Source organism: Pipistrellus kuhlii, unplaced genomic scaffold, assembly GCF_014108245.1.
Source record: "Pipistrellus kuhlii isolate mPipKuh1 unplaced genomic scaffold, mPipKuh1.p scaffold_m20_p_1, whole genome shotgun sequence".
In the NCBI taxonomy this organism is placed as follows: domain Eukaryota; kingdom Metazoa; phylum Chordata; class Mammalia; order Chiroptera; family Vespertilionidae; genus Pipistrellus; species Pipistrellus kuhlii.
In genome coordinates this window covers 25,716,144-25,741,773 of record NW_023425404.1, presented here as the reverse complement: position 1 = coordinate 25,741,773, position 25,630 = coordinate 25,716,144, and the positions used below count along the sequence as shown (strand labels likewise).

The 25,630-nt window shown below is 41.5% G+C and overlaps 1 protein-coding gene across 16 annotated transcripts in view; it reads left to right on the top strand.

Moving 5' to 3' along the window:
- The window catches only part of KTN1 (kinectin 1), a 99,995-nt gene extending 87,563 nt beyond the window's left edge, over nucleotides 1-12,432 (top strand). For 9 of the 16 annotated variants that reach the window (XM_036435923.2, XM_036435912.2, XM_036435869.2 and 6 more), the window contains 5 exons: nucleotides 110-193; nucleotides 3,355-3,438; nucleotides 5,004-5,096; nucleotides 6,329-6,449; nucleotides 11,953-12,432. In XM_036435923.2, the coding sequence (XP_036291816.1) occupies nucleotides 110-193; nucleotides 3,355-3,438; nucleotides 5,004-5,096; nucleotides 6,329-6,449; nucleotides 11,953-11,957 (387 nt within the window). In that variant the 3' untranslated portion in view covers nucleotides 11,958-12,432. Of the gene's footprint in view, nucleotides 1-109; nucleotides 309-3,354; nucleotides 3,439-5,003; nucleotides 5,097-6,328; nucleotides 6,450-11,952 lie in introns of those variants that run through there. The other 7 variants (XM_036435932.2, XM_036435957.2, XM_036435943.2 and 4 more) reach the window with 4 other exon arrangements.
- The last annotated feature ends 13,198 nt before the right edge of the window (nucleotides 12,433-25,630 follow it).

Here is a 25,630-nt window from a genome sequence, read left to right as displayed (position 1 = left end):
GAGTAGTAAAATATTTTAGTGTAAGTTGTTTGTGGCAGAGCTTCCAGGTTGCATACATAACATTGGCTACCATAAGGAGATCAATCTTAAACTCTAAACTTCATTGCAGCTGAAAGATCTGTTGACTGAATTGCAGAAAAAACTTGATGATTCATATTCTGAAGCAGTAAGACAGAATGAAGAGCTAAATTTGGTAAGAAGCTTGTTCTCCACTGGGTATCAAGTAGGCTCTGAAAACACTTGTGTTGACATGTGGAGAAACCATCCAAACTTTTTCTCCTTGCTAACATCTTCAGCTTGGCAATTTTGTAAGTTTAAGATAATCTTCATATTCTATTGACTCCTGAGGTGATCTTTTCTTTTCTTGATTCCTAAGATGATCCTTCTTTTCTTAGCTTCTAACAATAGCATGTTTGGCTTGCAATTCTTTTTCAAAGAAATTTTCCATGTTTTGTGAAACCTAATTTCTTGAATTGCGTTATGGAATAAAGAAATGAAATAGAGTTGTGAAGATTCTCTTCTCAGAGTTACCATAACTAACTAGACCTCTTATTTTTTGACCTGGAAGGAGGAAAATATTAAACGTTGAAGATGCAGCCTCTTCATTCAAGTGCAATAATCCAATCCAGCTTCTTATTTTAACTGGACTTTCTATAGATTACTTGTGGCCTAGTGCTTATTCTTGCACTGGAAGCTGTGGGAGGGGGAGGTGTACCTCAGCCGGGCCTGCACCCTCTTGGAATCTGGGACCCCTTGGGGGATGTCCGACTGCCGACTTAGGCCTGATCCCTGGGACCCCTCGTTCCTTACCACTCGCCTACTCACTCCTAACTACTCAGCTCGCTGTTCCTTAGCGCTGCTGCGGAGGCGGGAGAGACTCCCACCACCACCGCTGCTGCTGCACTCACCAGCCATGAACCTGGCTTCTGGCTGAGTGGTGCTCCCCCTGTGGGAGTGCACTGACCACCAGAGGGCAGCTCCTGCATTAAACATCTGCCCCCTAGTGGTCAGTGCGCATCATAGCGACTGGTTGTTCTGGTTGTTCCACCTTAGCGGTCACTTAGGCTTTTGTTATACAGATAGTTATCTAATAAAAAGCTTGTGAAATTCTTTATCATCAACATATCATTTAGGCATAGTAGTCATGATAAAGATTTAACTAAAGTTAGCTAAATGTCTATAGACATAGAGTACTCCCATTATTAAATTTCTGGAAATTTATACTGATTGTGTCAGGCTTAGTTGTTAGATAAATATGACTATATTGTAGTATGTTTTGAAAACAATTGTTATGTCTTTCCGTGACTTAAAAATTGTTATAGCAAGTGATTAGATTTTTTAAAAGTACCATAATAAACTCTAGGAAGATTACAGTAAGTTTTCTTACACCAAGTTAATCCTACCCTGTTTGGAATTTTCTTATTAATACTGCTGTAGATACCGTACCAAAAAAACCTTATTAACTTATCCATTTGTGGTTGATTTTCTGTGTTATGTTAGTGATTTATGGGAATCAGTTTTCAGAATAGGGCTCTATGGAATATACATGTAGAGCCTTGCCCTTCTCCCCCAAACTCATACATGCACACAGCAACCTCTTTAGTTTTTAAATAAAAATTTTCCTTTATTTTACCTTCATTTTATTTTAATTGAATCATTCCCACTGCAGAGTGAGACTAGTTTTATACATATGTTCGCTATACATTGATTGTTCAAATCAGGACTGTGCTATGCTACAGCTGTAAGCCTTACTCTATAATGTGTTTTTAGAAAATAATTTATCCTACTGTTGTTGGAGACACTGTTGTTAACTTTGGTGCCTGGTGACTGACTCTAACAGTGGCATCAAACCCACAGGATTATGGTTGAGTCTTCATTCAGATTGATGTTCTCTTTGATTATTTGCTCCTCAATTTCTGTCAGGAGGCCTTTTTTTTTATTTTTAATTTTATTGATTTCAGAGAGAGGAAGGGAGAGGGAAAGAAAGATAGGAACATCAGTGATGAGAGAGAATCATCAATCGGCTGCCTCTTACATGCCCCTTATTGGGGAATCGAGCCTGCATCCCGAATATGTGCCTTGACTGGGAATTGAACTGTGACCGCCTGGTTTATAGGTCAGCACTCAACCACTGAGCCATTATGGCCAGGCAAGAGGCCATTTTCAGTGGGGTTTTTTTCACATCGAGTTTATAATCTTAATTTTAGTTTTTCTGTTTGTTTGCTCAGGAAAACTGTTGCCACATTTTAAGATAAATTAAAATAATTTTATTTGTCTATCCATACATTGTGTGTTCTTGGACCAAAGGAATAACCTCTCTGGTGTAGTAAAGGAGCAACAACTGAAGAAGTTGGGATTTAAATATAATTTCCAAATGAACATCCCCCATTAATTTTCCCTCCAATTTGAAATGTCAGTATCTTGTATTTCCCCCTTTTGCGTCTCCAAACCTGTTTGGAATGTTGTGCCTCTGGGTGGGAGGCTAAATCAGTTAACTTGGTGAGTCTAAATAAGGAAGTTTTTTTTTAATACTGTTTTGACAAGTTGGTTATTGAGAAGTATGTCTTAAGACATTTCTTGCTGCCATTATTAGGCCAGTATGGTCTTGCACTGATTTCTTCAGTGTCATCTTAAAGGATAAGCAATATTAAAATTTTTGGAGTTATCAATATAATTTTATTGGATTTGCAATCTTTTGTTCAATGTCTTTTAAAATATTACACAGTTGACTTTTCTTAACTGTATAATCATGAAAGTCTTCAAAAATTAGTAAAATTTCTGACTACTTGCCTTTTATTTATTTTTTAAAATACATTTTTATTGATTTCAGTGAGAAAGGGAGAGAGAGATAGAAACATCAATAAGAGAGAATCATTGATTGGCTGCCTCCTTAATGCCCCCTATTGGGGATCAAGTCCGCAACCCTGGCATGTACTCTTGACAGAATTGAACCCAGGATCCTTAAGTCTGCAGGTTGACCCTCTATCCACTAAACAAAACTGGCTAGGGCCTACTTGCTTTTTAATTTGAATAATTTAAATATGAATAAATTATGAATAGTGAATAGGAATACTTTTAAAGGCACTTGATTAGAATTTGATGATTTTGTTTTTACATTTACAGTTTTCTTCTCTAGTTTGTTTCTGTAGCTTTTCTTACATTGACTTAGCTTTACAGATGGGATCCTCCACTGCTTAGCTTCTCTATACATCTGGTGCAGCATATTGGCTAATTCACTGTGCATAACTGTTAGAGATCCCATTCTTTCTCATTCATTCTTCAGTCCTAGAGATCTCAGCATAATCAAAGAAGGATGACAATAAAATTAATTATGGTGTTCCTTTATTTTTACAGTTAAAAACACAGTTAAATGAAACACTCACAAAACTTAAAACTGAACAAAGTGAAAGACAGAAGGTAGCTGGTGACTTGCATAAGGTAAGACACTGTTGTCCAGAAAATGTTATTGTATCATGCAATGTTGTGCCTTCTGCTGTTATTTTGTGTGTTTTTTTGCATTATTATATTAATTTGTTTATAAATTCAAACTATTTGTTATATAGTTTTTGGAACTAAACTTTTTGGCTTGTTTTAACATTTTTAATTTGCTTCATCATTTCATTACATCTGTGTAATTAATTGCTTTATAAAGTATAGAATAAATTTAATTGAAGTCATTCTTTTTTAAAAACTTATTTACAGCCATATATTTTTTGAGGGGAGGGTTAGATTATATAGTTGTTTATCTTCATGGATCTGAAAGATGTATATAGACCTCTTTGCTCCTTTCATTTATTACCTGTAAAAATACATTTTTCTTAGTCTCATAAATAGGCAGTTTCTTAGTCTCATAAATAGGCAGTTTTTAGGATTACATTTTTTAATTCTTTGCATTAGGTTGACAAGTTATTTTAATTTTGAGATATTTTTCAAAGTGTAATTCATGTGTGCTTATTATCAAAGTTGCTTTAGAGCTGTGATTGTGTTCATTAGCAAAACAAATATGTCACTTTTTCAAAAGTTGAAAGAAATGTTTTTGTTAGTTATGTATGATGTTATGCAAAAGTATAGGACTTCAGAATTGCTTCAGATTATTTTGGTGTTATTCTTATCAGAAAATAAAATGTGAACTTGGGAAGTTTGTTTTAGAGCTCAAAACTTAGGTACATGATACAATTGTCCAGGCTGAGCAGTCTAGTTTACTTTAGTATGTGGTAATTTTTTACCTCTGGACCAAATATATAAAACTTGTAGTTTTAGCTTAGCAATTTAGTTTCTCAGATATACTTTCAGGATATTAAACAGGCACTCAAAGATACTAGATATGCCATGTTATTTGTGATGGCTAAAATGGCAATAATAAGCAACAGTGATGTGCCCATATCTATATAGAAAGACCTGAAGTTGATTGGAAATACACATAAATATTTATTGACATGAAAAAGTTAACGAAATACAATGTAAAACGAACAAGTATAAAACAGCATGTGTGTTAAAGACCATTTATACATTTTTTTTTTTTTTTTTTTTTTGGCCAGTTTTCTGTTTGCCCTTATATGCACAGAAGAGGGATCTAGACTAGGGGTCAGCAAAACCACAAACTGATTTTAGGATTTGTGGGCCACATATGACTTCCTCTCACCTACTGTTCTTTGTTTGTTTGTTTAACATAATCCTTTACAAATTTAAATACCATTCTTAGCTCATGTGCAGTATAAAAACAGGCTGTGGCCAGACTTGGCTGACCCCTGACCTAGCTAATGTTAAACTAAATGTGTATTGTTTGAACTTTTTAAAACAGTGAGCCATGTGTTTTTATAGTCTGGTGGGGGAGGAAGCTGTTTTCATTTTGGAGAAAAAACTGAATAGGTTGGCTTTACATTGTGCTTTTAGAAGAGCTTTTTACTTGTACAAAAGATGTAAGAAAATCACTCATTGCTTTCTTGTCTATATTTAATTATCAGTTGTAGTATATGGAGGCTACCATATTGCTTTCTTTCCAGGCTCAACAGTCATTGGATCTTATCCAGTCAAAAATAGTAAAAGCTGCTGGAGATACTACTGTTATTGAGAATAGTGATGTTTCTCCAGAAATGGTATGTCTTTTCTTTAACTTCAAATCTCAGGGCTAATTACCTTATAAATTAAGTGAAGTAAAACATGTACAAGATCCATCTATGACTTAAAAAATGCCTTTGTAGTTCTGGGTGGGTTCCTTAGTTGGTTAGATCATCCTACATACCAAAAGGTTGCAGGTTCAATCCCAGTCAGGGCCCCGTACATCAGAAGCAACTGATCAATGTTTTTCTCCTCTCTCTCTCTCTCTCTCTCTCTCTCTCTCTCTCTCTCTCTCTCTCTCTCTCCCCCCCCCTCCCTCCTTCCCTCCCTTCCTCTCCTTTCTGTTTCTCTCTCTCCCTTTTCTTCCTCTTCCTCTCTCCCTCCTCTCTTTCTTCTTCTTTCCCTTCTTCCCTCCCTCTCTCCCCCTTCCTCTCTCTCTCTCAAATCAATTATTTTAAAAATCCTCTGAGGATAAAAAAAAAACAAAAAAAAAACCCTTTGTAATGTACTTCCATCAGTCATGTTGCTCTTTTTAAACTGATAACCTATCTTTGAAATGCAGTGTTTTTATTAATGTTTATTTTCCTTTAGCTTAGTAAGATGTTAATCACGGTTTGTGTTGGCAGGTATTTTGGTATACTGTTTAAGAGTATAGACTGCGTGTGTTAGAATCCTGCCCCTACTACTTAGTAGTTGCGAGACTTCAGGCAAATTCCTTAGCCTCTCTGTGGTTTAGTTGCTCCATTTGTAAAAGGTAATTATAATAGTAACTATATTGTAGGATTGTTGAAAGGAATATTAGTTACTATATAAATCAGCGGTCGCCAATCTTTCAGACCTCACGGGCTACCAATGGTCCGTGGACCACTGGTTGGCAACTGCTGATACAAATCACTTAAAATAGCTGGTAACTCAGCAGTGCCTAGCACTTGGAAAAGCTCAGTATATGTTTATTGTTTTTTTTACTGTTATTATGAACGTTCTCTTCTTTGGTGCCCCACATATTTTTTTCCTGATCAGAGAAATGAATTCATATCTGACATTCAGAGATTCTAGGTTTTTCCCTTTGTGGTCCAGTGACATTTATGACAGCTTTCTTTGGTGCAAACGAATTTGCATCACTAGGTATCAAACACTCTTTCTCTATGTGGTTTTTACTGTTGATTTTCATGTCACCTTTCAGATTTTTCATGTTGCATTTAAAACAAAAATGTTCTGCCCTTTTCTTGTATTTGGAGTTTTTCACTACTTTCTTCCATCTTTGTTTTAGGAGTCTTCTGAGAAGGAGACAATGTCTGTAAGTCTAAATCAGACTGTAGCACAGTTACAACAGTTGCTTCAGGCGGTAAACCAAACGCTCACAAAGGAGAAAGAACACTACCCAGCAGCAGGTAAGAATAACTGAATTGTTACTGTCTACCCACTGCTGTGGGTAATAGGCATAGTGTGTATATGTGAGTGAATGTGTACTGTGTGTTTATCATAAATACAGGAGCTGTTACTGCCCTAGCAGAAATATTTCCTCTATCTCTTTCAGAACCTGCAGTAACAGCTTTAGCTTTTTTGGAGCTTTATTACCATTTTGTACATATTTTGATCTTCCAGCTTCAGGGAGGGAAAAATCTCTTTATTTTTACCTGCCTTGACTTTTGTATGAAACATACACTCTTGTAACTTGTTTACCTAGGTTTTGTTCATTGCCATAATGTCTGCAACTCCTTTACTTTATTCTGATCTAAGTTCTGGTAAAGTATCTCTGCATTTTTTTTTTTTTTTAATGACTTGGTAAAATAAAGTGACTGTGATGTTTTTACCAAGTTAAGATTCTGAGCTGAAAATCAGGTCATCACAATTTCTTCAAATTGAATGCTGGATTTTTTGTTTCTTTGCTTGCTTATAAAGCTAACCAGATCCATTTTTTATCTTCTGAAGTGATGGTCATAATTGAAGATAAATAAATCCATCACTAACCAAACCATGTTAAGAAATTTTATTGCTCAGACTTGCAGGAATGTAACGTGCAGCATAGGGCATATGGTCAGTAATATGATAACTATGATTGATGACACATGGCTGATTGACTTATTGTGGTGATCACTTTGCAAGGTATTAAAATGTGGAATAACTGTTGTATACCTGAAACTAATATAATATTGTGTATCAGCTATAACTAAAAGTAAGTTTAAAATATATATGTATTTTTTAACTTGTGTTTTAGCTGGTGAATAAGATTAATTGATTGGTTAATTCCTGGGTTTTACCAGTTTTCAGAATGATTTAAGCCATATTAACCTTGGGTAATTAGGATATTACAATATGCATGAAGTACTTCAGATATTCTTCTTTCAAAGCTGTTTGTTCTAAAGTAATCATGGTATTTGGGGATGAGTGGAGTGGCTTATACAACACAAAGGGGCCACTCATCACAGAATTGTCTCTTTCAAAACCCTTACTTAAGACTCTTTAAGTCTGTACAGAGACCTCAGGGTAAGTTAGGTGTCCTGGAAAAGCTGGAATGGACAGCTATTTTTTTATTTTAGACCTGGGTTACTTTTATTTTTATTTATTTTATATCCTATGCTTTAACTTTATTTTTTTTAATCTTTATTGTTGAAAGTATTGCATATGCCCCTTTTCTCTCCCCATTGACCCCAACCACACCCTCCATCCCAGGCCATCACCATCTTGTTGTCTGTGCCCATGGGTTATACATGTGTGCATATAAGGTCTTTGGTTGATTACTTCCCACACACCCACCCTCCCCCGCCTTCCCTCTGAGATTCCGCATTCTGGTCCATGCTTCCATTGGACAGCTATTTTTATTACAGGGGCATTCTGTCTCTTTTCTTAATCCTCACTCAAGGGCATTCTTGTTAACTTTTAAGAGAGAGGGGAAAGGAGAGAGACAGACAAGAGAGACATTGATGTGAGACAGAGGCATCAGTTGGTTGCCTTCCTACACTCAGCCCAGCCAGGGATCAAACCCACAACCTAGGTGAGTGCCCTGACTGGGAATTGAACCCCAACCTTTCAGTGTACGGGATGATGCTCCAACCAAATGAGCCACCTAGCCAGGGCCTGTCTCACTTTTATAGAATGATTATCCTCTGGCCTGCCTTAGCATATGCTCTTCTTTAAAATGCTATTTCTGGCCAGTTGCCTTTAAGAAGACTTTCCAAATAAATCCAGTTCATTCTTTTAACCTGTCAGCAAAATAATTATTTCGTAGTCTTTTAGCCTTAGGATGTTGACCTTTCAGTTACCTAGAGTTACACCTCTGTCATATTACCACCTTCCAAAAATAGGAAATGCCCTTACTTCCTGCTTCCCATGCCTTAAGCCCTACTCTTCTCTCCACGTGCTCCTTCTGTTCAGTCTTGAAAACCTGCTCAGATGTCTTATTTTAACTGAGCACTTCCTTCAGGTTACCAGCCTATTTTTCCTTTTACTTCACTGTTCAACAAAATTCTTAAAATAAGAAACTATTCTCATAACATCTACTTCTTGATATTAACTTGTTCATCTAGTCTAGAACAGCTTCTTTTCCTGCCTTTCCGATGAAACTTTTTTTTTGCTGAAGTCATTAATGATTTCCTAATTGCTGAATCTAATACATATCCTTTGTTTGCATGGAAGATACTGAAATATGCTAAATAGGCTGAAGTCAGTCCATAGGCCTTTGTGTTATAAGGGAAGGGCTCACTTCCAAGAGCTTAAAAAGTTATGAGATCACCGATTACCCTTGTCTTTAGACCTCATCAGTAGTACCTCTCCAGCATCTCAAAGGTGTTCTTGAATATTTTATTTCCCCCCCACACACATGGGTTGCTCATATTAAGTCTTGTGAACCATCTTTGACTTGGCCTTTTTCCACATTTGCCTTAATCATTATTAAATTTGACATTTATACTGATCATTGGTAATAGCACTTTTATTTTTAAAAATTTTTTGATCTTGATTTATCAAATTACAGTACCTTGTTAAATAAATATCTGTACTCTGGAACATAGCTAAAAGTGAACTGTTTGGCAGGCAGCTCCCGTAAGTGATAGCTCAGCAGTTTCTTGTCAGCTGATGAGCATAAGTCCCTCTCTGGCAAGTGGAAGGGAGGGTGGAGCTGAACAGTGGTACAGAGAGGGATAGGATGGGGGTGTGAAGGTGGAGGGCCACCAGGCCCTGAGGACCTCCTTCCTCTGTGTGTTCTACCAGCACTGACAGCTGCTCCTCCCACACATTGCTTGGTTCCCTCAGCTCTTCCTTAACTGTTGGTGTCTCTCTCAGGTTTTTAACTTCAGCCATCATTTTTGTGCAATGTTTAAATCATCAGAATGTAGGTAATAGGTTAAAACTGATATCAGGAGACTTGTTTTTAATATATATGAATTGTTTAAAATAATGCTGTACATTATCAGTATGGGAAAAGCTATTTTTAAAAGACAAATGAGAGGTGATAGTAATTTAGTGTTCTAAATCCTAATACACAGTAAGTAGTTAGGAATACAAGTATTTACTTATATCCTTAATTGGTAAGACCTTAACCTTCTTTTCTTCTGGATGTCTTCCTGCCCATCTGCTATTCCTTTCTCCCTGCAAGCCCCCAAAAGAAGGCTATCAGACCCCTACTTTAAAAAAAATAAATAATTAGTTAATTATCTTAACTACTAGTATTTTATAATATACTTTTTTTGTTCCCAGATAATCTACTCTTCTTTATGTTTCCTATTTGCCTGCCTTTGTGTTCTAAGTGTGTACCTGTCTATATCAGAAAACTTCATCACCCCAGTGTTTTGATCTGTTTGGACCACTATAACAAAACCCCACAGACTGAATGGCTTAAACAACAATTTCTCACAGTTCTGGAGGCTGGGAGTCCAAGATCAAGGTGCCAGCTGATTCTGTTTCTAGTGAAACCTTCCTGGTTTAAAGGGGGCCATCTTCCCTTTCTGTCCTCACATGGCAGGAGGGTGAGGGAGGTCTCTGGGTCCTACTTATAAGGGCACTGATCCCATTCATGACAGTGGAGTCTTCCAAAGACCCCACTTCCAAATACCATTTACATTGGGGGTTAGAATCTCAACCTATGGCTTTTAGATGGACACAAAAGATTGAGCTTCCCTGACCTTGGAACCAGTTTGTGGAGTCACGTGGAGGGAGGATGAAAACTTTAATAGCTGACGCTTCATGAGTGTTCCTCCAAGCATGAGCATGCTTCTAGCACATAGGCATTGTCATTCATGCAATCTTCACAATATCCAGCATGGTGGATAGGTAGGTATTGTTAATTTTTAATTCCCATTATATAATAGACCCAGAATTGATTCTGTAACTTTCTGAAGGTCACACAGCTAGTAACTGTTGAGCTGGGTTTTAAATCAAAGTGGTCTGGGCACAGGGCCTGTGCTCTGAATCAGTACTTTTGTTCTCCCTGATTCAGGCTCTGTGTGCTTTCATCCCTTCTGTCACTTCTTCCTTTTCTCCTCATTTGCCTCGTCTTTTGTTGCCAGCTTTCTAGAGTTTCTTTTGTTAATTCTGACTTTTTCCTAAAGTTGGTATGTATTTGATAATGAATGGGAGAGGCTCTCAGTGTTATCCAGAAAAATTGGGGTGAAGATGTATGTGCTTTCCCTACTCTCATTGACAAATAGATTATTTTATGATACTACTGTCTCATGTTTCCGGGGAAGAAAGAACTAATTGAACTATTGAAGTATAATATTGACGTTCCAGATAAAAACTAGCTTTTATTTCTCCACTTTACACTTGATCAGGTTTTCATTTTCTGTAATGTGTTTACATAGCACTTTATAGTTTAATATATGTACTTTTTGACCAGCTGTTAATCTTTAGATAACATGATAGCCTGTGATAACTTTTACTTTCTAATTGCTTCTTTTCCCCCTCAAATTTTTATTTTGAAAAATTTCACCCAAAGGAGTGTTGAGTGAATAGTACATTCACGTAGCTTACCTTCTCTCTCTCTCTCTCTCTCTCTCTCTCTCTATATATATATATATATATATATATGTGTGTGTGTGTGTGTGTGTGTGTGTGTGTGTGTGTATATATATATATACACATATATACATATATATGTTTATATATGTTATATATATGTATATATATGTATATATGTATATATATATATATATATATATATATATGTATATATGTATATATATATATATATGTTTGCTGATGTCAAACCATTTGAAAGTAATGATGACATTTTATCCCTGAGCACTCCGGTGTGCATATTCTAAGAACAAACACATTCCTTTACAAGTCCACAGTATCGGTATCACATCCCCAGAATAAAACAGTAGTTCTATATCATCATCCAGTATTAGACCCATGTTTAAGTTCCCTCAGTTATACCCCACATAGCTTTTATTTTTCCCAAACCAGCATCCTATAAAAATTCACATGATGTACTTGGTTATGTCCTTTGAAGGTAATTTCTTTAGTCATTTTATCAGTCTTGGAAAGCTTCATATGACCTCAGAAAGACTCTGAACCTATTTACACATGAGTGGAAAGTTGTAAATTTCAGTCCCTCTTTTCAGGGCTACTCACTCACTGGAATAGCTGTAGAGGGCTCTTGAGTAGAACTAACAAAAATGGATTCTGTCTTTGTTTCCTTAAATGTTTTTAATAGTGTTTTAACACCCTTGCATTATTCTAAGTTTGGTATGAGGTTTTGACTCATATATCTTAAAATCCATGTAAAAGTTTTCCGAATTTTTCTCTTGGATTACCATTAATACTAATTGCTTTGATCCTAGTTGAAAGGACCATGCTAGTTCAAATGGAATATGTACTTCTAGTGGTTGTCAGAAGTTTCTGATTGCCTTTGTTTCTTTGTTTTAAAATGAATTTATTTCTGATCTTTTACAGAGTGAAGTAATTGAGAAACTGTTCACTCAAGAATAACAGGAGGCGTTGTATTATATTTTGCCAAATTAAAGCCTTATTTATGTTTTCACCCTTTCTACTTCGTCAGAAACACTGAACAGAGTTTCATCTTTTCTAATCCTTGTTAGACTACTGATTTAAAGAGAGCAAAAAAAGCCAACTCTGTAGACACCTTCAGAGTTTAGTTTTATAATAAAAACTGTTTGAATAATTAGACCTTTACATTCCTGAAAATAAAATAAACATGTAATCTTTTTTCTTATTTTGCTCAATAAATTGTTCAGAAGATCAAAAGTAAAGACAATGTAAAATTTAACATTTTAATACTGATGTTGTGCACTGTTTTACTTAACATTTTGGGGAATAACTGCCTCTGACTTCCACTCAAGAAAACACTTTTTGTTGCTAATGTAATCGGTTTTTGTAATGGCATCAGCTAATAAAGGGATGCTTATTATCAGACTTGTTCTAATTTTATTAAGCCTTAATAGATTTTATTAGCATTACAGGCCAACATAGTTAGTAATTTCAACCTTCAGACAAGATGAGATAGGCATTGTTGATTATACACCTCTCTGCTGAGCCCCGGTCTTCTCTGGGATTCTGTGCAACGTAAGTCTTATCCAGAAGAGCTGCCGGTTACAGAAAGCACAAGCAAATATTTAGGGTTTCATGCTTACCACCTCCACTTCAGGTTGAAGAGCTCCACTTTATTTTTACTATTACTATCAATATTTTATTAAGTAATAATAATTATCTTTTTAAATTTCCTTCTTGCCAGGCACTATGCTAATCTTTTTTTAATCCTCACCCAAAGATATGTTTTCATTGATTTTTTTAGAGAGAGAGGAAGGGAGGAAGAGAAACATCGATAGGTTGCCTCCCAAATACACCCTGACTGGGGATCGAACCCACACCTAGAAGGTATGTGTCCCAACCAGGAATCGAACCCCAAACCCTTTGGTATCTGGGATGACACTCAAGTAACTGAGCCACCTGGCCAAGGCCATGTGTTATCTTTTTTTGTTGTTGAAGAAGCTTAAAAAAAAAAATCGGTTGGCCTGGTTGGTATGGCTTAGTGGTTGAACTTACATCTATGAATCAGGAGGTGGTGTTTTGATTCCCAGTCAGGGCGGATGTGCAGGAGGCAGTCTATCCATGATTCTCATCATTGATGTTTCTCTCTTCCTCTCCCTCTCTCTGAAATCAATAAAAACATATTTAAAAAATGATAATTGGATGAAAAACAGCCCTTCAGATGCTAAAAAACCACTGACAAATGTCCATGCCACTGAGTATTGAAGCATTAAAGTGCCTGGCCTCCCTGCGGTTTGTCATGCTTCTGCCATGGGGCCCTCCACTGGTTCTCTTGTATAAAACTTACTGTTCTTGACTTGATTCTTCACTATCCTGAGATCTGTTTAAATGTCACCTTTCTCATCAGCTCTTTCTCGATCATCCAGTATCCCCCTGCCTATAACATTTATAATTTTCAAATAAATACTTGGTCAGTCCCCAAACCCTACCAAGGAGAGTTAGCTCCATGAGGGCCGGAATCGCCTCTTTTGTTCTTTGCTTTATCCCCAGCCCGGAGAAAGTGCCTGACATCGAATTGTGCTCAAATATTTAAATGAATGAAAGTGAAATTTATTTTTATAGCTTGGAGATTTTTGCTTTCCAACCATTTCACTTTATAGCACAGCTATCAAATAATATTTCTAAGGGATATGACCTGGGATGCCTGCCTAGGGATTTGGGATTCCCCAGGCCTTACCTGGCTGCTTTCAGAAAACCATTGGGAAATTGATCTGAAGGCCAGATGCTGTGTCAGCATCTTCTCTCTCTTCCTTTGCTTTGCTGTAAAGCTACTTATGTCTTTGCCACCTGAAAACAAACAGAAATCTTGACTTCTGTTTTACAACCTTTCCTTGCTACTCTTCTCTCCAGAGTTTGGTTTCTAAGAATTGTATAATTGTATTATTTTTTTAATCTTCCTCTATGTTGGAATTTTTTAAAAATAAAATAATTGTAAGAGACTCAGAGGACTCCGTCTGGTGTCTTATTTGTGTCCTCTTCCTCAACATTCCAACCCAAATTCACCTTTTTGCCTCTGAAAGGGCAGGAAGTCAATACTGCCTGTTCTAGTTAGGGGCTAATGGTTATTTAATTTTATTAAAAGTCTATTCCTGTTACTTGCATCAATTTTTCTTACTTCCTTACTCCAGAAACTTATCACACTCTCATTTGGTTACTTTTCAGATATGCCAAGATAGTCTATGCTCTCCAAGTCATTCCTTCTAGGTTAAATATTCCCAGTTCTTAGTTGCTCTGAATATGAAGGGCCACACTAGCCTGCTTGCCTCATCCATCTCCAACTGCCCACTGAAAGTTTACTCACTGGGGGAGGAAGGGAGCATCAAAATGCAGAGGGAGCTGTGTGTCCTGGGTCTCCAGTGGCTCTCCTTGCCACTATTGGAGCCAGTTGAGGTAGGAAACCCTGATTACTCAGATTGGGGAGAACCTACAGGGAGCAGAGAATGACCATGTATTTGGGAGCTGAGTTGCCCCCCAAAAACAATGGAGAGAGCTGAAAGGGAGGAGTGAGGGATGCCTGGAAGCAGGCTATAACCTTGTTCGGCATGGCAGAACTAGTAAGTTTCCTGGAGGTCGGTGACCAGTGTAAAGCAACCAGGCTGGAGCAGCATGCAGGTGGTCCCCTAGCAGCTTGTAGGTGTGCAGCAGTTGGCAGAAGCTGTATTGCCCACAGTTTGAGCCAGGGACAGATTTTTCCAGGTGTCTTGCATCCTAGGACAGACTGCATATGGGCACCTGCCACTCATGGGATCTTCCCAGGATGGTGTGTATAGGAAAAGAAGTGACCATCAGCAGAGGGCTGGTCTTGTAACACCCCAAAGGCACCTGGTGGAGCCGTTGATTCTTGACTCCATGAAGTGGAGACAGAGGCCCATGCTAGTTAGGAGGGCGGCCCGGGTGACTCTTGTGTCAAAGGTGTTTGCTCAGGAACAAGCTGCTTGCTCTTCATCCTGACATCTGCTGGGGCCAGGTGCTGGAGCTATTTTAGGTGGCTGACTACAGGAGGTTCCCACCTTCCCCAAGCAAACTCCACGAGCCTATAATTGCTCTGAACCTGTGTGCGTGTGTGTGTGTATACATGTACTTGCATGCTTTATAAGCTTGCCAATGATAAGCTTGATTTAGAGTTCTAAAGAGCTCCATATGGATTTTTCTGTCCTTTCTCAAAGCAACTGGGTCCTCTGTCCACTAGGTGATAAAGTCTCTGAGGAAAAGAAGTTCTGCATGAGCCTGGGTGCATGTGGTCTTCTGGTCAAGCTCAGCTCCCTGGATTTTGGGGGTGGAGAGAGCTGAAAGGGAGGAACTGAGGGAGCCCAGGGAAGGGTGTCCTGTGGGTTTGCACACGGCACTGGGCTTGAGACCAGAGCAGAGGGGCGGCAGGATGGGACTCCGGTAACACCAAGGTTCTTTAGAAGTGAATGGACGGCAGGCCATAAGCCTGGGAGCACTAACCAGAAGATACAAAAACTGAACAAAAGGAAGTACATTTTAAGTTAAAGGGACATGTATTTCAGTTAGATACAGGGAAGAAATGCCTCCCAGGAGGTCCAGAAATCTTGAACGGGTTTCTAAGGAAGTGGACAGCACTCTTCAAAGATGCCGTGAGCAACAGAAATAGCAGCCATGTCCCTCACATTTCTACAGAACTCTGGCTTCTACTCACCGAGTTCTTGCAGCCTCAACCATGTATCACCCTCATGGGAGAGGAGGTTCACATTTACTGGCTGGAAATCACAAAGGGATGCTTGAAGGCACCAGGCTGCAAATGCAGATCCGACTCCCAACCTCTAGGCTGTTCTCTTTTCTCCAGTATTTTATTATTTTATTTTATTTTAATTTATATTTTTATTGATTTCAAAGAGGAAGGGAAAGGGAGAGAGACTGAAACATGTTTCAGAGAATCAACAATTGGCTGCCTCCTGCATGCCCCCCACTGCGGGGAGAGCCCCCAACCCAGGCATGTGCCCCTGACTATAATTGAACCTGAGACCCCTCAGCCTGCAGGTCAACACTATCCACTGAACCAAACTCTATCCACTGGCCCTTGGTTATTAGAGGAGGTTCTCAGGATGAAAGCGCGGGGACTATGCTAGGACCCACTTCCAGGCAGCCCTGAATGTGAGAAAGGCAACCGAGATCATTGGGAAACTCCTTCACACATGGAAGCTCAAACAACACTGTGCCTCTTTCTCCAGTTTTAATAATAGACTCGAAAGCAAGGTTGGAGGTTTCACAGGGCTGTTGTCAGGACACAGAGGTTACACGTGTGAAAGCACTCAGGAATGGGCAATGCTCTGCAAATATAAAAGACATTAACCATATCCATGGATTCTTAGTGTACATCATATATGCAATCACTAGGGGGAGGCATTAGACAAGTCATATAGGCAAACTTGGTTTTGGAAGGAAAGTGTTTTTTCCCCTAAATGATGCTCAGAGATTTAAAACAGAAAAGCAAAGGTTTGTATGAGGGACTGGCTGCCATTCTCATCCAGGTTTGATATACTTTTGATGAGGTGTTTCCATGAAGGTATCTTAGTCTATCATGAATAGTTTGGATGAATAGTGGGTGATGTCCAACAAATGAATGAAAGATACTCACAGTTGAGCACAGTCTCTCTCGTGTTTCTTTTTGCCTTCTGTTTGCTCTGTGATCATTTCTGTGTTTGTTGAGGTTCTGTTTCTACTTTATTGTTTCCACTTCATTTCTTTTTAGACCGTGTTTGTTCATGTTAGGCAGAGCTAGTAAGGCATGTTCCTGACCCTTCATATCCCTTTCATGGTGTTATGAGCTGGCCCACATGGCTATTTTATCCAGGTCATTCTAGGGCTATTTCTAGGTTATTTTCTTCCCCACTTTTTCCTATGTCGATTTGTTTTTTTCTCTTTTCCATTCTTCTAGAATTCATCATTATCCTTCTGCTAGCCGCAAAGAATGTTGGATTAGGAAGTCAAGTCTCATGAATACCACTAACTAGCTGTTGACCAGAGACATTGCAGAATCCCAGGGAACCTTTGTCTTCAGGGATAATTATAATTTCCATGTTTATCATCCATGTATATTTATTTTGTATAGTAATCTGGCTTTTGCCTCTTCTGTGCATTTAACATTATCCAAGCAGTCCACTTTCTTTACCACTTAAAGTATTTCTGGGGTCAGTTTCCAGGTCCTCATGAAGTCTCCCCTGCAGTGTCTGCTCTGTTCTGTCAGATGACCCTTTGGCCAGAGCAGGGCAGTGCTGTGTGCGCTCTGTTGCCGAAGGAAGAGTGGTTCCCTTGCTTTTGTATTACCACCTGCTAGAAGGGCCCCAGCGCAGTGTTGTTGAGCTTCCATGTGTGATGGAGTTTCCCAATGATTTCAGTTGCCTTTCTCACATTCAGGGCTGCCTGGAAGTGGGTCCTAGCATAGCCCCCACGCTTTCATCCTGAGAACCTCCTCTAACAACCAAGGGCCAGTGAGTTGTGCTGGCCTCCCTCTCCTTTAGGACGAGGCCCACCTTTCTACACTCCTCTGAAAACAGGTTATGGGCCAGACATAATGAAAGTTACAGATCCATCAGGGGACACATCTTGAGTTCTTGGCCAAGGACTTTCCTTGTGCAAAGACTGTTGTCAGGCTGATGCTATGGCTTCTGAACATGTTGGAGCCTCAGCGGTGCACACAGGGAGCTCTGGCTGAAAATGACATCTCTGTTTTAGTTGAAGAAAAGTTGCCATAGTCACCATGACTACCCTCTTCTTTGGTACTTCATGGTTCTTCCTTCTACATTTCTCTTAATCTCTTTTCATTTTAAATGCCATCATAATGTGTTCCAAACTGAAGAGGGCATGTCCAAAGGACACAGGCACCCTAGCCGGTTTGGCTTGGTGGATAGAGCATCAGCCTGCAGACCGAAGAGTCCCGGGTTCAATTCTGGTCAAGGGTACATGCCCTGGTTGCAGGCTTGATCGCTAGTGGGGGGCATGCAGGAGGCAGCCAATTAATGCTTCTCTCTCATCCTTCCTCTCTGAGATCAATAAGAATATATATATATTTTGCTTAAAGGGACTCCCCTGATCACATTTGGGGCAACTTGAGCATAAAAATAATTTACAGCAATGGATAATAGCACATTGCATTAAAAAAGAATCCACCAGTTTACATTTATACTAAAAGAAGGGAGAAGGGAAAGGTTTTTTGTTTGTTTGTTTGTTTGTTTGTTTTTTTAGAAGAATGCCAATTAATAACCAGAGAGAAATGATTAAAAAAACATTTTTTAGCCACTATAGTAATTCAGGTAAGAATTATTAGTGGATGCTGAAACCACTGGGTAAAGGGTTTTGGGGGAAGAGAATAATATAGTCTCAAAGTATTATCCTCTATATTACTTGTTAATTAAAAAGGCAAAAGGGCACTTTTATGATGGAGAACTCTGGCAGACACTACCTTAACTATGTGATCAGACAACACCAAGGATGTACAAATTGACACAGTGGCCTTGGTGAGACATATAAGGACACCTGTGTGGGATTCTTGCCAGAAATGTTGAGCCTGCATGGAATCAAGAAGAGATAATCAAACATCCAAATCTGGGAACATTCTGCAAAACAACTGGCCTGGATTCTTAAAAGGAATTCAATGTCCTAAAAGACAATATGTCTGGAAACTATCCCAGATTAAAGGAAATTAATGAGACATTTCAGTTAAGTGCAGTGTGTGGTCCCTGGATCCTGGATATGGGAGAAATCAGACCCTAAAGGACAGCATGAGGATATTTTAATATTGATGATAATAGGACTACATCAATGTTAGAAATCATAGCTTGTGTAATAAAGGAAAAGTAAATGAAGTATCATTTATTTTGTATGCATGAGTGTTTCAGAAAAAGAATCTTTGTGTTTTTCTAAAAGTTTTCCCAATATTATGGACTAGTAAATAGTCCTGTGACTCTGACTTGCTTCTTTTCTGATTTCCTCTCCCAATTTTCTTTTCTGTGTTTTTCAGTTAGAGCGATCTCACAAAGAAGAGGGAAAATCAAGAGATGGCAGTTGAAGGGCACCATGACGAGCTGGTGTTTCCTTTTGGAACAATGGTGGGGCAGCCACAGACCTGGAGAGAAGGGGCCACTTGTTTTTGTTGGACCAGTGGTTGTATAGCACTGGTGTGGGGGCAGAGGGGTGAGACATTTTACTTCCTCTGGGTCCTAAAGGTGGCTTATTTTCTTTGCTTTTTCTAGCTCAGCACCCAGGGCAGGCATCTGGAACAAAAGAGGCTCCCTCAGAGAGACTGTGCATCTTGTAGCTCTCTGGACTACACCAGGGGCCAGAAGCCCACAGTTCTTTCCCGAGAGGAGAAAAGTTGTTGCTCTTTAAAAATTATCATCATCATTATTATTGTTATTATCACTGTTATTGTTACTTAAGTTCCCAAAGTGAAAAACAAAAACAAAAACACGAAAGAACATAAGGTGGACTTCATGAATAATAGAATTTGGAAAGAATGAATAATTAAGAACAGTCTTTCCTGCCAAACAAACTTTTTCTTGGCTTTGGAGAATGTCTTTGGTTTTGTGTTTTTGAGTTAAAGAAGGAGATAAATTGAATTTGACATCAGGAGTATTTCAGAGAAAGGATCAAACCATCAGAGACAAGCACCAGGATGGGGAGATGTTGGTAGAACCCTCAGACATGTGTGGGTGACCCCAGAGCAGGGATGACTCTTGCTCTATGTGGTGTCCACAGGGGCAACTAGGGGTCTGCCAGGGGCCTCTGAGGTGGCCTACTGGAGTCCTGGCACCCATCTTGGTGCAAAAAGAACACCCAAGGTCCTGTGTGCCCTGCAAGGGCCTGCAGGGCGGGACTGAGAGAGACCCAGAGTGGGGCTGGGGAGGATCTGGTGCATGGACATGTATTTAAATTTGACAGTTAAGTCCACTGCCATCAGCACAATGGGGGCTCAGATACAGAAGTTAAACTGATTTATGTAAAATTAACATCATATCTTGACAGTCTGAGTCAGAGGTGGTAACATTCGAATGACTGTACCTATTTTGTTGGGCTTAGCTGGGGCCTGAACAAATGAGCAGGCCTTGTTCCGGTGTCACTGAGTGGGCGGGATTGGAATTTGTTTTGCGTATTTTGTTTTTGGATTAAATGGTTTCCCAGGACTACGAGGCCAAGCCCTTTATTTTAGCCCAGTTTCCTGGTCCCCTCCGGGATTCCTGACGCACAGGGCCCCGGGTGGTCTGCCACGAATCTTCCTCTCCCCGCCTCCCCACCTCCTACCTTCCAGCCTCAGTCTGCACCTGGTGGCCTGAGATGAAGGAGATGGCTGTAAAGGCTGGGAACACAGGGCCCACAGGAGAAGCCACCAGCAGCTCCTAAAAGGCAGGAGGTCTCTCCCACTCCACAGGGCGGGAGCACTTACACTGTTTCTCTTCCAGCGCCCACATAACTTCCCCAGGATGCGGTGGTCAGATTGAAGGCAGCTGGGACGAGTTCCAGGGAGCACGGATCAGGGGTAAGAGGCATCCCCTGCAGCTTTGAGCTCCCTATTCCCCTCCCAGCGCCTTGTACAATCCCTCACCACAGCAGGAAGGGCTGTGCTTGGCAGTTGCCAGTTCAGGGGAACCCCCGCCAGAGGTGTGGGGGCCTTCTGATGGTTGTGACCATTGGGGACCCAAAGAAGTTACACAGAAACATGTAGCATTAGGAGCCTCAGGAAACAGCAGTTGTTTGGCTTTGAGATTTAAACCTTGAGTCATAGACTGTCCATCACACAAGAGACTCACCATTCTGGAAACAGCATGCACTGTTTGAGGAAGATGAGGTGGGGTGGGTGCCTCCTCCACGCCCAGGGAGCACTGGCTGGTACTGACTAGCTCAGGGCTTTGGAGGTTGCAGCAAGCCATCTGAGAGCGATTTGTGTATTTTTTAAAAATATATATTTTATTGATTTTTTACAGAGAGGAAGGGAGAAGGATAGAGAGCTAGAAACATTGACCTGCTGCCTCCTGCACTACCCCTACTTTGGATGTGCCCTCAACCAAGGTACATGCCCTTGACCGGAATCGAACCTGGGACCCTTCAATCTGCAGGCTGACACTCTATCCACTGAGCCAAACCAGTTTTGGCGATTTGTGTATTTTTAAGGACTTTTACTCCAGCTCCTCCTCCTCAGCACTCCGCTGTCCCTGACAGTCCAGGTGGTGATAGCAGGATGCTACCTGGCTGTACTCGCCTTTTAAAGGCGGGGGAAGCCCTTTCCAGACACAGAACACGGAAGGGTGAGGACGCAGCCAGGCACCTACCCTGGGAAGGGTGGTAGGTGTAGGACACAAGCCAGCTGACAGGTTCTCTACCTGGAAAACTGGGAGCGGGATGGGGCTGGTTAAAGGAGGAAAGCGGAATGGAAGAGGAGGTAAAAGATGCAGCTTATTACAAAGCACATTTGCATGACAATGCAAATACAACAGAGCAGAAAATCAGGGGAAGTAAACGCGCTTATGAACAATGCCATCAACATTTACCTCCCAACTTTTGGGTAGCACAGACAAAAAATTTAGTCTAATGGTAGGCAAGAGACTTTCTATTTACTACTACTAATAGCTAATAGTTCATGACTGCTAGGCACCAGGCACTGTTTAGGCACTTGCCAGGGAATGTCTTCCATCCTCACAACAGCTCTACGAGGAGGTTCTAACTTTATGCCCTTTTTACCAGAGAGAGAGAGAGAGAGAGAGAGAGAGAGAGAGAGAGAGAGAGAGAGAGAGAGAGACAGAGAGAGAGACAGAGACAGAGAAAGAGATTACATAACCGGGAAGTGGTGGCCCAGGGTCATTATGCAGTGAGACTCCACAGTGCCACCCAGAGCCCTCAACCTAATGCAGTGCTGTTTCAGTTTATGGAAAAGGGGAAGCATACTTCTTTTTGGCTCCTTGAGATGCATCATCTAACTAAGAACCAGCAAAGTGTCCCACAATTGCCCGATGGGCCAAACCTGCTTCCACCTGGTCACTAACACGTTTATGGGTGGAGAGTGGAAAGCCTGTCTCGAAGCAGGTGCCACGAGACATGAGGTGTCTTCCATTCCTGAAGGCCACTCAGGCAGAGGGGCCAAGAGCCCTCGCTTCACATCAGGCTTTCTAACACCAGCTTCCGCCAAGTCCAGTGGTGGATTCAGAAGTGACGATAGCTATGTTGAAAGTTAGGAGTAAGGGGTAAGCCTTCCTTTTAACCAAGTAGCGTGTCTTTGTATGTGACCCATCTCAGATGTCCCTTATTCTGTTGGCCTCACCTGCCTTTTTAGACACAGCTGCTTACTCCTCTCAGCTGCTGAGGTGGGAATCGACTGGCAAGGCTCTGGGTTCTGATGCCCAGGTCTCAGGCCCCGCCCAGCATTTCTGGACGCGCATGAGCGTCATACCTCAGGTGGGGGCTCTGGCTTCCTCGGGGGCAGGGCCATTGGATGCAACTCAGTGCAGGGAAAAGAAGCCCATGGGCCTCTTCGGCCAAAGAGACTAGAGATGGGTAGATAAATTCTGCCTCCATTTTTCCCTTCGATGATTTTTTTTCTCTTTATAGCCTGACCAGGGATGTGGGACAAGAAGATATACCTCTTGGGCAATGGCTGAGTCTCATTACAATTTGTTGGGAAGTAGTGGACAGCACAGTAAGACAACCCGAGTTTACTTCCCATCCTTCCCTGACCCACTCTCCCTTCACTTGGCACTTTCAAACGAAAGCATCAGCCGTTAGCCCTGGCCTAAGGAATGTAGGCTAAGAGGAATCTAACATGAGCTTTGGAGTCAAAGTGAAGTTCCTTCTGAGCTTGCCCTCTAGGTTCCTGTCTTGGACCGTTCAGTTTTAAGGAAAGGTGACTCTGTCCATGGACCAGACTGTCCAGGAAGCAGGGGCTGTGTGGGGGCTGTGGGGTCTGCAGAGGGAGTCTACTCCCCTTATCCCCATGCAAGTGTGACCAGGTGGGGACTTCAGAACCTGAGGATGAGGACAGCTGCCACCATCTTTCAATGCCTTACTGTTTACCTAGTCCTGCCTTGATGGTCCCACCTTCTCCCTCTCTTTAAAAAAAAATACTTTTTTTTTTTTTAAAATTGATTTCAGAGAGGAAGGGAAAGGGAGAGACAGATAGAAATATTAATGATGAGAGAGAATCATTGATTGGCCACCTCCTGCATGGTGCTCCCCACTGGGGAGCTGTGCCCTGACTGGGAATTGAACCGTGACCTCCTTGTTCATAGGTCGATACTCAACCATTGAGCCACACTGGCGGGGCCCATCTTCTCTCTTTTGTCTGCACTGGTAGACATGCCTCCAGCCTTCAGATCCTATTGTACTTAGATGATCCACATTCCTCTGACTGAGCCTTATGTTTTTCCGTCCTAGCAAGCCCTCCAGGAGTGCGAATCTCTGTTGTGAATTAGTGATATGAGAAAGTTGCTGCTCTAACTTTCTGATCTAATCACTCTGAACAAATTCCCTTGCTCTGATGTGACTGCCAGATTCCTGTGGGACTCCTCCCAGATGAATTGTGGACATCTGAGCATTTCATTGGCAAAAGAGACATAAGGACTGCAACTTCCCCCCTTGGTCATCTGTTGGCCCCTGGCGATAGGGAAGTCTCACTATGAAGCACCATGTGGTCGCCAGAGACACATAGTTCCTATCCGTTTCTATTGGCTCTCATTCAACAATGACATAACCCAAGATTTCACAAGCTAATGAATCTCTAAAAAAATCCAATTTAAGTCTTTGGGGTTTATAAAATGTCCCCCAGTTTTCCTGTAGGTGCAATAAAATTACCAGAGCACAGCTACCCCACAGCAAAGCTGCTCAGCCTCCTTCCAGGCCAGTGATGAGGGGCTGCCTTGGTGAGAGGAGCTGCCTTATCTGAGGACAGAAAGGATGCGTTTGTGCCTTCAGAGTCCCGGAGGCTGGCTTAGGGGGGAGAGGAGATAAAGAAAGCCCTTTCAGTGTCAGAGAGGCAAAGCCACGTAATTCCTGGCACCAGCCATGTGGCTCTGTCCTTTTCCACCTCAGCCCTCAGGTGGGCAGCTCTGAGGCAGGGGTGCATTGTGGGAACCATGACCCTCAGACCGAAGCTGAAACTCTCTTGGGGTTACTGCTTGGGGCAAAGTCATTTTAATGGACCCTCCCTGAGCTCTTCAGAGAAGCTCCTTTTGGGCAATTGGTGTCTTGGGGCCATGGCCTCAGAGCAGCGGGCACCTGAGCTGCTCTGAAAGTAGCTCATCAGTGGGAAGATGTTGGGGTGATGAAAGGCTGGGAACTGCAGTGAAGGAAAGGCAGAGAGATGTTTGAAGAGAAAGGAAGCATCAGTGTTTGCTTTGGTTCAGGAGCCAGATGCGGGCTGAGTTCTGAGGCCCCAGTGCCCAAGCCTTGGGCCTCTTTCTCCATCTGCCACCACCTCTGTCTCCCATTCTCCTCCCCTTGTCTGGTCCCCAGGAGACTGAGGAGGTCAGGGGGGCTTCATGGATAGAAGGGTCACCACAAATGTGCTTCTAGGATTAACTTGAACCCTTTAGACCACATGTGTCAAACACAAGGCCCGCGGGCCAAATCCGTCCCGCCAGGCCTTGCAATGTGGCCCGCACCGCGCTGTCATCACTGCACTCCACTGCGTTTCCATCACAATGACAGTTTATGATTGTTCAGTAAACCATTCGGCCCGCGATTTAGGCTGGATTTTAGATTTTGGCCCCTTCTCTGATTGAGTTCGACACCCCTACTTTAGACCTTGAGTCTGGGTTTTTTCCTGGGAAAATGTTCCTGCTCTCCCACCTTGGATACCCTTTGCTGCCTGATGGGTGAACGTTGAGGCAGCACAGGGCCATGGCGCCTCAGGCCCTGTATGCTGCAGGGACAGCCAGGATGGAAACAGTCGGTGCATTTGCAGCCGCAGACTTTTTCTGCGGGTTCTTTCGGGGACCTGTAAACAGATCTCTTGCCAGTGCTTTCTTGGTCGTATCTTTGGTGCCAGGGTGTCTGACTGCTGTTTTGTCTGGAGGTGCATCCAGAATTGACTGCAGATGATTCGGCCTGGGGTCTAGTTTCTCTCTGTCCGGAGACTCAGCAAGACTGTCAGTGGATAGGCCTCCAAGGGCCTCTGACTGCAAATCCACCCGGCTCCTTTGTCTCTGAGTGTCCTCCCGTCCGTGTGACACTTCAATAGCTGGGCCTGATGTTCCTGTGAAGACGGCGGGGCGAATTCCCGAAGAAGGAGCAGGGTAGCGTTTCCACGGTGGCAGGGTGCTGCCGTTTTCCTCCTTGTTTTGTTCATATCTCTTCTCCTTCTTTACACAGCTTTCCTTTTAAGGTTAATTGAGGAGGCTGTAGACATACTCAGGGTTGCTGGTTTTCCTTGGAGTACTGAGAGATAAGGGAATGTTCCCTGTTGAGAAAGAGAAGTACCTTACGCTGGAAACCTAGGGCCCGGCTGTCCACATAGCTGCTTCTCTGTGTGAGGCACACCACCTACTGACTTCACGTTTCAGATCATCTGGGCATCTCCTTGGTTTTCAAACCTTTAAAAGAAGCAGACCCCTCTTCA